This window comes from Xiphias gladius, chromosome 21, assembly GCF_016859285.1.
Source record: "Xiphias gladius isolate SHS-SW01 ecotype Sanya breed wild chromosome 21, ASM1685928v1, whole genome shotgun sequence".
Lineage (NCBI taxonomy): Eukaryota > Metazoa > Chordata > Actinopteri > Istiophoriformes > Xiphiidae > Xiphias > Xiphias gladius.
The window spans coordinates 26,295,843-26,307,044 of record NC_053420.1 but is presented as its reverse complement, the minus strand read 5'-3'; the positions used below and the strand labels follow the sequence as shown (position 1 = coordinate 26,307,044).

Here is an 11,202-nt window from a genome sequence, read left to right as displayed (position 1 = left end):
CACCAATTTTGCCCAAGGACAAAGATGAAGGCCGATTCTCAAAGGAAAACCCTTGGTCACTTCTGTGCAGCGTGGAAATGCCAGCTGACAATGTGACCTCCCCCCATCTGCCGGAGATAGCCACCAGAGAATAAACCACTGCATATCAATTACACATGACAACAGTGTAGCACCATAGAAAGGTTAGGCGTGGACACCACACAATTTACTGTGTCTACCGAAAAAAGACTGACAACCCAACAAAATTACTCTTTCTTCTTCAGTCAGGTTCCCATTACGTCATGTGTTAACCGTTTAATGTACACCAGTCTGGAATCATACTGCCGCAGTTACTTACAGTAGACATCATTTCAACAAACACAGATGATTTGTATGACTGAACTTCAGTGAGAAAAGGCCTTGAATCAGGACTGTTTCCTAATCCCTTAACCAGTGCTGGGCCTGTTTGTCTGGGTTACGAGAAACTTGCAGGAACCCACAGACATACTCACATGGCCATGTTTTCAACGTTGTTCAGTCATGTGGGTATTGTGGGCCCCATCACCCTTTTCCCAAATTCCCTCAAGGTTATTCAGGTTATTCCCGAAGTCTGTGTTTTTTCGTCATTTGTCTTGCTCACTTTGCAAGGAGATCCACTGTGGATGCACAAGAGGAACACTAGTACTTCCCCTCTCTTGGCTTGCCATCTGCAGGCTCTCTGACATTACTGCAGATGTCTGAATCTACGCCAATGGATGCTCTACTGCTACTTGTGCTGCTCAGGGATGATAATGATGATTAAGGAGAGATGTGAGGGCAACAGTTGGGCAAAGAAAGGGAAAAGCAAAGAAAGAAAAAGCTTGTTGAACAGACGGGATAGCCTATAAATACACACAATAAAACGAAGTGACAGTCTGAGGTTACTTTTACGGTTTCTAAAAAGTAGAGCTCCCCAGTTTCTATCTCACAGTAGCCTAGATGAAACAATCGTCCCATGCTGTGCTGTCTTCGTCCTTAATGAGCTCCTGCCCACTTCGTCATGAGTGTGGCCGGATGGTCAACCCACCACCAAGGTTCAATTACAGCAGTGTAATGACCCGAACAGATCACTGGAGGGAGCTAGTCTCCGATTACACTACCGGAAGTGGCAGCTTCCGGTCCGACTTTGTTTACATCCCAGCTGACCGGCCGCTCCTCCGCGTCAGACCTCAGATATGAATTCGCCCGACGACGGCGGGCATGGCGCGGACCTGAGCGACGGTCGGGAGACTGCTCCTGTTTTAATCGAAAGGAGTTCAGCCGTGGGGACATTTCCTGAATTTCAGGTGACGTAAACGCGGCGTCTCCTCCTGCAGCGGAACCTTTGCGCAGCCGTCTGGCAAACGTCGTGGAGACGTTTTAGCGAGCCAGACGTCCCGGTCCCGGTCTCGGTTCGGTAGCTAAACCGTTAGTTATAGCGGAGTGTCGTAAAAGAGTCGTGAAGTTGCTGAAATGCCACAGTGTAGCGTTATGTTAGCGACATTATTTAGAAAGTGACAAGTGTGACACGGAACCAGCAAGCGCAATAGCAGAACACTGAGAAAATATAACAGCAAAATATAATTCGACCATCATTCATTTCATCATTTACAACAGTGCCTTCATTACTGTGACATGTCAGAAAGTCTGCTATAAAAGGCCTGTTTATTGCATTGTATTATTGTATTAAACTGTACTTGTTTTAGCTAGTTGTACCCAATAAACTGGCAACTTAGAGTATAGACCGACACTGGATTTTTAAAGTTGATGCCAATAACATTATTTGAGAGTTTAAAAATTGCGATACTGATCCATTGGTTGATTTCAGTGAAACCTTTCCAAACATTTTTTTAGCATGAACATACGAGTTGTTGTTTTTAAAGCGCTGTGACCGCAATACTTGTAGTGAGTTGGAAATATTGTGAAAATGAATTATTTAAAAAAAAATGAACTCGTGGTTGCACTTTGGTGGACAACAAGCTATGTACAATTAGTACTGTTTTTACCTCAAACATATCTTTGGCAATTCTGGGCCTCAGTTTCTTTATCCGCCAACATGTACACCGATACAGTATATCTGCTGTAAGATAATATCAGCTGATATATCAACCAGGTAGATGTGTCAGTTTAAGTCTAATAAATACCCCCTCAAGGGTGTGAAAAAGAATTACGAAGATATTGTGATGCCTGCCAATATGAAAATTAAGTATGTGCTTTTTCTTTCCAAATTCATGTTGGAGGCCGAGCACTGCCACCCTGTAAGATGCCATATACTTGTGCCAGTGGGTCATTCCCTGTCAAATCAACAGAGGCCTCCCAACGGACCCATTTGGATTTGCTTGATATTTTTTTTAATGAAAGAAATGTCATTGTACCCAAAAATAGTGTGCAAACATTTTCGGCTTGTATCTTCTCTAGTTTTTGAGATATGGAGGCTTTCGAAAAGGGGTTGTGGGCCCAATCTAGCAAGTGTTGTTAAAAAAAATGCTCAAGTCATTACCTTTGAACTATTCATGCTACAAGCTTGAAAATTTCAAGGATTGTTCTACACTGTTAGATGTCTTTAACCTCTGTGGGTGGCCTACAGTTGCATATTTGCCAAGTTATGGCTTGCGGAAAATTGTATTAAAAAAATGATTTTGTGCTTTTGAGCCCACTATATCTTCACACTGAACCACATCAGATCATTTTAATTTTTTTAGCAAATAGGTGCATGTCTGCAAGAAATCAAAATTTCTGATTTATGAGCTGCTAGAAGTGTATACTTTGGATATCTTGTGTGTCCCTCTTGTGCATATCCTGAAGATCATTGATGCCCCAGTTACACCAACTGGAACCAGCTTGGAAAAAGACATCACTGCATTGTTCAGTCTCTTAAAGTAGACACTATTTCTTCAAAGCTTTTAATTTCCTGACATTGCCTTAAAACATTGTGTGTTTGATACTGTATTAAATATAATTTGGTTTAAGATACCAACTTCATATTTTGAATATTTACTAATTAAAACATACTCTTTCCCTTTTTTTTTTTTTTTAGGGTAAACTTTGTCATACATGGGCAATATGCATTTGAAATAAAGGTGTGGAATAATTTTTTTCTTTTTGCCTCACACATTACAAATTTTAGACATGCACCTAGTTACTAAGAAAGTTCTATAACATGAGTATTATATATAAAAATTTATATGCAAATGTGCAACTGTAGCTCAACCATTTTAGAAGTTAAAGACATCTAATAGTGTAGAACAATCCCTGAAAATTTCAAGCATGTAGCATGAATAATTCAAAAGTAATAATTTATGGAACTTTGCAATTTCACTTGTTTATTAGGGCCACAACCCCTTTTCGAAAGCCTCCATGTCTCAAAAACTAAAGAAGATACAAGCCGAAAATTTTTGCACAGTAGTTATTGGGTACAATGACATTTTTTACATAAAGTATGAAGCAAATCCAAGATGGTCAGTTGGAAAAAAAAATTCTAAAATCTGTTGATTTGACATGGAATGACCCCATTGCAATACAAGACTTAATTGACATGTGATAGGAAAACGTAAAAATTAAAAAAAAAAAAAAAAATGTGTATGGTGCATTTTTGAAAGTGTAATCTTAAAGTCCTACCTAAGCTTTCTCCAGAAAACATCTGTCTGTACCAAAAACTCATCAAAACCTGGTCGGGATGATTAACTCTATCAAATGACACTCGTTGTTTTACCAGCAGATGGTAGCAAAGCATCAGAGACTAGAGCCACGTCACCTGACTGCAGTATATGGAATCAAAAAACAACTGTCTGTCTAGAACCAAAGGAGTTGTCCTACTTTACACTACTTGCTCAAGAAGAACTTCTGCACTACATTATACAAATTTTACCAATTCCTATGAAATGTACGTCATAAAGCATTGATTGCTTAATGTGGTGAAACTATAGTTTGTGGCTGTTAAAGTAGGTTGATGGGTTTTAAAGTAGGCAGTTGCAAAGCTTTTAGACCTTTGCTGTAAAACATGTTTACTTATACATTTGAATTAGGGCTGCAACTAATGATTTTATGTATTGGTTGCATTTGGTTAATCTGCTGATTGTTTCCCCAATTAATACTTTGCGACAGGCATTTTTTCAGTATTTTCTGACATTTTATAGACGAATTTCCTGAAGCTCTGTGTGATGTCTTCAGATGTCTTGTTTTGTGTGTCCAAAAGTCCACAACCCATAAATAATTGGTTTACTATCACACAATACAAAGACAAGTAGCAAAATCTCACAACTGAGAAGCTGGAACCAGTGAATGTTTGGCGTTTTTGCTGGAAAGGATCTATCAGTTATCATAATATTGATACAATACAGTTGTCAAGTAATCAGTTAATTGTTTTCGCACAAATTTGAGTATTTGCAATCATTATGGACATTATGACCTAATTATATTTTAAAAACATTTTCAACTGTTTTTTTTTTTTTTTCCTTTAAACTTTGGCTACCCCTCTTTTTTCAGTATTCCCCAGATAACGTTGAGGGACCGGGATGCACCGTTGACCCCAGTGAAGTCACCCTTCCCGGATGCTCCTGTCTTTCCCACTCCTGCTGCACTGAGAGCTGCTCCTGCCTGCAGACTCATGGGCAGGCATATGACAGCACCGGCACGCTGCTGGGCCTTAGCCGAACAGACTCCGTTTACTGCTCACCTGTATTTGAGTGTAATGCGCTTTGCACCTGCAGTGACACCTGCTCTAACCGTGTTGTCGAGAGAGGGCTAAGACTCAGGCTGGAGGTTTACAGCACCAGAAAAAGGGGCTGGGGAGTACGGACACTGGAGGCAATCCCGCGTGGGACATTTGTATGTGAGTATGCAGGAGAGGTGATCGGTTTTGAGGAGGCCAGACGCAGACAACTTACCCAGAGAGCTGAAGAAAATAATTACATCATCGCTTTAAGGGAGCACGCGGGAACGGGCTCCATTATCGAGACGTTTGTGGACCCGGCTGTGGTGGGAAACGTAGGCCGCTTTCTCAACCATTCCTGCTTGCCCAACCTGTTCATGCTACCTGTCCGTGTGCACTCTGTAGTTCCTAGACTGGCACTGTTTGCTGGACGGGACATCAGTGCACGAGAGGAGCTGACGTTTGACTACTCAGGAGGATACAGTAACCGACCTCCTGTAGAGCTGCTGTCCACACAAAGTGACGCAGCCATACAGGCCAGCAGGGCAGATGGACTTAAGAGGAAAGCGTGTCACTGTGGTGCTAGCAACTGCGCACAGTTCCTTCCACTGGATTTATCTATTCTCAATTAAAATAATCCAAAATAAATTTCATATCACATTCATTTTTATTTGAATATCTAGTGATTGACTAATTTCTGAATGTTAGAGAGAAGATATAGCCTTTTTTTCTGATTTTCTTTTAAAATTATGTTCTTTATTATGCCTTGCTCTTTTTTCAGTTTCCTTGAACTCTCATTTAATTTAACCACTCAGAAGAACAATAAAATGTTGGTGGCTCCATTAAAAACAATCAGATGGATGAGTCATGTCTCTGCACTGCATTGTTTCCTTTTGAGCCCCCGCATTGTCTCCTAATCTGCCACTGTCTTAATGCTCTCTCCCACTCAGTGTAAGATGATACAATGACAACTAAATGTCAAGGCAAGGAAAAAAAGTTTTTTTTTTTTTTTATGCGAGTAAACTTGTTGAAATTCCTGTCTGTTCATTCACACGTATAACCCATTTCATCTATCAGGGGAGGCTTGTTCTGTATAGGACGTGTCCCACCAGATCTACAGTCTTGCAGCTGTCATCTTGTCCTGGCACATATAAGTCCCATTTCTCACCCAACACATGAATCATGAAGGAGCAGGAGCACTGCCAGACATGAAAGGAATGACGTTTAATAGGTTTTTCTTTTAAAGATATATAGGCTACAGAATTGGTCATTACAGCCTTACAGATGCCAAATCTTCTGTGCAAGAAGAGATATTATGTCATTCCAAATACAAGATTCATATATAAAGTAATAACTGTCATGCATCTCCATCTACTTGAAATTTCTTTTCTATGTTCGTGTGTTGCAGCCTCCCGTGTTCTCAGCTTCTCATCGTGCTCAAACCTCAAGAGGGGTTGGACCAATTAAAAAGGGCCGGGGGGTATTTTTATATAGAAACAGGCTTTATTCCCCTGTCAGAGGAGGGGCGAAGGTGTCCCAATTTAGTGTGACCATTCTGAAATCAGGACCTTCTCTCAATCTGCCCCGTTTCTAGTCTAGACCTGCTTTCAACTTATTAATATCCACATCTGGGTTAATTAGGATGGTGACTGTGTTTCATCCTGAATTGGGATCAATGCTCCAGCCACACTGGGGCTGAGAGAGAGACGAAATGGTGGTGGCGGGAAGATAGAAGCCCCCTGCCGATCAGAGACTGTTGTCAAGTCGATTGGTGTTTGTGTCACCCATTGGAGAGACGAATGGCGCAGGACGTCGTTGTTGTATTGACCTATATTTTCTCCTCTGTGAGGGTTACCTGGGATTCTTTCTGTTCAGAATGGGCTGTTCTTTGAACCTGATGTGATTTATGCTCAGGAATTAAAAACCAAACTTAAAGGAGCCGTTTAGTTTAGCTTAGCACAAAGACTGAAAACAGGGAAACAGCTAGCCTGGGTCTGTCTTAAAAGTAACAAGATTTGCCTACCAAAACCTATGAAGCTCACTAATTAACACTTTACATCCATTTTTTTTTTTTTTTTTTAAGGGCACAAAAACCAAAATGTAAAAACAACCTGCAGTTTCCTGTAGTCTCCATTGGTTGCCTGGCAATGTAATAGTGATGGCAAGACATCAATAACAACTGACATATATGTTAATTGTGGAGCTTTAAATATGCTGTTTTAAAAAACAATAAAAAAAACAAACTTTTAAACAGAGCCTGGATAGCTGTTTCCCTCCGTTTCCAATTTTTATGCGAAGCTAAGCTAACCGGCTGCTAGCAGTAGTTTCATATTAAAGGCATTGACATGAGAGTGGGATCTATTTTATCTAACTCCCAGCAAGAAATTGAGTAACGATATTTCCAAAACTGTCAAACTACTCATCAAATTGCAGTTGAATCTGATCTAACACGTTCAGCAGTCGTATATGTAAAAAAAAAAAATCAAACCAAAGTTTATTGACATCTGATAGATTGATGATATACCTTCAGTTTGAGAGAAAAAACAGTCAGAAAAGCAGTAGAAAATATCGACTTTATACAATAGATGGTAAGGTAAATGTATATTATCAGAAATACTGTAGAGCTATGTGGAGGAATTTGCCTGGATGTCAACTTGTCCATGGCCTTGGAGAAAAGTAGGATACAGATTATGTAGAGAAAAGAACAACACCGCATCTCTCAAACCAAACGATAGAAATGTATAGAAAGTTTTGGGCCAGGGTTTCTCACCGCCTCAGTTAAATCATGTGCAACAGTCTCGTGTTTTACCTCTGATAACATTACAGTCTAAGAAGCCGTTAATAATTTCAATCTGTGGCCCTCTTTGTTTTGCCTTTATGATGAATCATATCCCACTGTTTTCTTAAAAAACCTACTACAAGTGTAGGAAGAAAACAGTCTCTCTTCAAATACATGACTCATGTCATTTTTGAGTCAGATGTCCCTGGAATCCCTATGGCAACCGGCTGTCAGTACAGGGGGAGATTTGGACAGCAGTGGTTGGTTCGGAGGTGCATGAAGGCTGTTCTGAAATGCCGATTGTTGAAGAGCCAGGCTGTGAATGAATGGCTCCTTTCCAGGATGATGGTCACCTAGCAACCACCAGTTAATCCCCCCCAGCCCCAGAAAAAAAAACACGTCAAGGATGCCTTGCAATGGAGGAGCCTGTTTTGTCAATTTGTGATTGTATTTTGAAAATGCCAACAGACTGTGTGCCTCACAGAATAAGACTAAAGAATAATTTCCCGAAGGGAAATAAATAACTAAAATAATTTAAGAAGACTTTCGTCTTCAATATTTTATCATATTGGAGTTATATTGTGTGTATATTATTTACATGGTGGCAACTTCAACTAGTACACAAAGCAAAATGTGTGAAAAATCGCTATACTCAAGAAATATTGTAACGTGATGTTATATACCAAAGTGACCACAGCTTGTTGTGTTTTGGTCATTTTAAGAGAGACCTTTGCTTAAGATGTATTTCACTCTTATATTTAAGTTTTGTCGCTTCTAGTAGGTGCAAACTTCACTTAAAGTGAGACTATGTAACTGAACGAAGAAATATTACAAGCCAGTTCAACTCTTAAAAAACAATTGAACTCATGGTAGCTAACCTTAGTCAATGTCAGCAAGCTCTAGATTGTGATGGATGTGTAACTGAAATTATTTAATCAGTTTTTTAGACCTTATGACTGTGCTACTTGTGCTACTCTCACACTATGCTTTATGTCACATTTTAATGGTTTTATTTCAAAAGTAAAACGAGAAGTAAACATAATAGCTTGCCAGGAGACATGTTTGTTGTTTCCTGCTTTTCCACTTGCTCTAAGTCCCTAATGATGATGGCTGTTTCTCTGGACAGCAGAGACTCCACAAAGTCATTACCATCAAAGAAATAAAATAATCGAATAAACCACTGAGCTATAACATGTTAATTAGTGTGCTTGAGAGGTGCTGGTATGCGGATATTGTTACCTTTGGATACAAGCAACCTGGCTAGCTGTTTCCCTATTGCTATTCTGTATGCTAAGCTAAGCTAACTGGCTGCTGGCTCCAGCTACATATTTACCGTACAGATGGGAGAGTGGTATCCATCTTCTCATCCAACGACAAATTGGATAAGCTTTTATATTTCCTGCAGCTATTCCTTCAAAGCAAATGAATTAAGATGACCCTAAAAATAGAAGGGCAAAACAATGGGCTATTATCATGTAACTGCCACTCGTGGCAACAGCAAATGTTACAGAGGCTCACTTCAAGAACAGATTTTGATTCTCGTAAATAGGATGTTTTTCTCAGTAAGGTTTTGTTGCAGCCCCACTTTGATTTAGGCAGAAAAGACTTTTATCTAAATGCCTTGCCAAGTGTAGCTTGAAAGGACGAAAAATACAAAGATACACCTTATACCTATGAGATCCATGCATCACATTGATGAAGGAACGAGACAGGATTTCAGGGTGAGTGACCAGTGGAGAAATCACAGCTGGCAGTCCATTTGTTAAGAAATGGAGCACCTCTCTGATGAGGGAGCAGATGTCCTTGCCTTGAATCCTGCAGCCAAATAAAAGTAAAAGAAAAAACAGTAGCTATCTGCCAGGCCTCTGCCTGCAAAGGCATTTTAAAGTCCAATTTCAAACATTTCTTGTAACTCTAGACTGTGTTGTGATGTTGGCTGATAAGATAAGATACTGGTACAAGTCACAGTCTATTTAGACAAATTGGAGTTACAACAGCCAGTGTCTGTATACTATGAAATAAAAGACACTTTATTGGCTTGTAGCAGAACCCATAAATTAACCTTGTTAATGAGATCTTTATGCTTAAATAATGGACATACTGAATGTATAAATCAATTTTTTCTGTGAACTACATGGCACTGTACATTTTCATTTTTTTCCTGCTTCTGTTGTACTGACTACATATCAACAGATTAAACAGCTTTGAAGCAAAGTCAAATTGCTCAGTTGCTAGAAAGTAGTCAAACTGCTTCACCATCAAAGTCTGTCAAAACAAGTGCTCTACAGAAGAGCTGATTGTTCTTCAAAATAGAGCTCAAAGCTTTTTAGAAATGTATGTGACTCATTTTTCACCAACACGTTAGATGTGATTTTCTCTCTATGATCTGTTCTGCTCCAACAGTGTGTATAATGGAGTGGGTTGTATTTTGCATCCTCACTTCGGGGTTAAAGGAAGGGAATGTCAGTGGGGTTTTTCACATTGACTCCTCCCATCACAGATGTTGAGTTAAATTTGGCCCAGTACACCTGCAGTGGGTTCAGCAGGAAGTTCTGAAGCCCAGGAAGCACCCTCCTCCAGAGCTGCTCTCACCACCCATCAGATCTGCACACATAACATACATATCCTAACTACACCTACACTACGTTTACAATATACAGATTCTCAACTAAGCAGTTTTGGACTTCTAGACAAAAAACTTCTAGACAAAACAAAAAAAGAACAAAACAAAATAAAATAAAACAAAAATCAGACATTGGGTTTAGTGTACATCTGCAGTCTTCAGTATGCTTGAAGGTGGTTGAGTGGAATTTAGAAGAAATATTTTTAAGATGTATATAAAAAGGAAACCCTGGTAAAAATGAATGCAAGCTATTATTTTCTAAAGAGCCTGATAATGATGGGTTTAATCATAACCTAAGATATCCCCATATTTCTCCTTGATTTAATCACTGTCATTATTTCCCACTGATATCATACTCTTGCATAATGACCCAATCTGATCCCACTGAGTCTAAGTGCTTGGTGGGGTATCTTATGTACTTGGCATCAGGGTGACAGTTGTTGAAGACACTTTACTGCACATGTCGGGCTGAGACTAATCATGTCGGAGCCGTTACACTTCAGGATTTTTAAAACTTGTGCAACAGCTCACTGACAAATAGTCGATTCCAACTGTTTGTGTGCAAGCTAAGCTGTGACAAACCCATTACCAGTCCTGTCTCACCTTTGCAACCTCCAGCAGACTTTGTGTACATTGTGCACTTCACTATTACTGTAAGTTAATATTAACAAAACAGCCACAATTCATTACATTAGATTTGTTTAATGGTTAAATGTGTCCACCAATGGCTCTAAGCCAGAAAAACCTTTATCCATCCAAGCAGTTCTTTTATAAATATATAATGAGCACTTCTATACATATGGTATGTAAGCAGGTTTATTTAGGTAACCAGGTAGGTTATAACATGTAGTGAAAGTGAGGCTAGGAGTCCTCCCATCCTACTGATCCTAATGGATTACCTGCAGTTAAAGCAGCTTACAGAACTGCAGGATAAATAGGTGACTTCAGCCCACTGCCTTCTTGGATATTGCTCTCCTTCAGTGACACAACTGTGTACAAACCTCTGCTCAATTCGTATCTGTCTCCGCAAATAAAACATCTGGCAGATAATTTCCCCTGGCATATGTGTATGGTCTGGCATATTGATTATGCCGTAACCAAGGGGATGTGGTGAAGTGATGCTCCGCTCTCTGCACAGTGTTTATGAAGAGG

The 11,202-nt window shown here is 39.7% G+C and overlaps 1 protein-coding gene across 1 annotated transcript; it reads left to right on the top strand.

Moving 5' to 3' along the window:
• The first annotated feature begins 1,124 nt into the window (after positions 1-1,124).
• On the top strand, positions 1,125-9,598 carry setmar (SET domain and mariner transposase fusion gene). Its single transcript, XM_040116407.1, has 2 exons — positions 1,125-1,304; positions 4,483-9,598. The coding sequence occupies exons 1-2, from the start codon at positions 1,194-1,196 to the stop codon at positions 5,278-5,280; spliced, it is 909 nt and encodes a 302-aa protein (XP_039972341.1). The 5' UTR covers positions 1,125-1,193; the 3' UTR covers positions 5,281-9,598.
• The last annotated feature ends 1,604 nt before the right edge of the window (positions 9,599-11,202 follow it).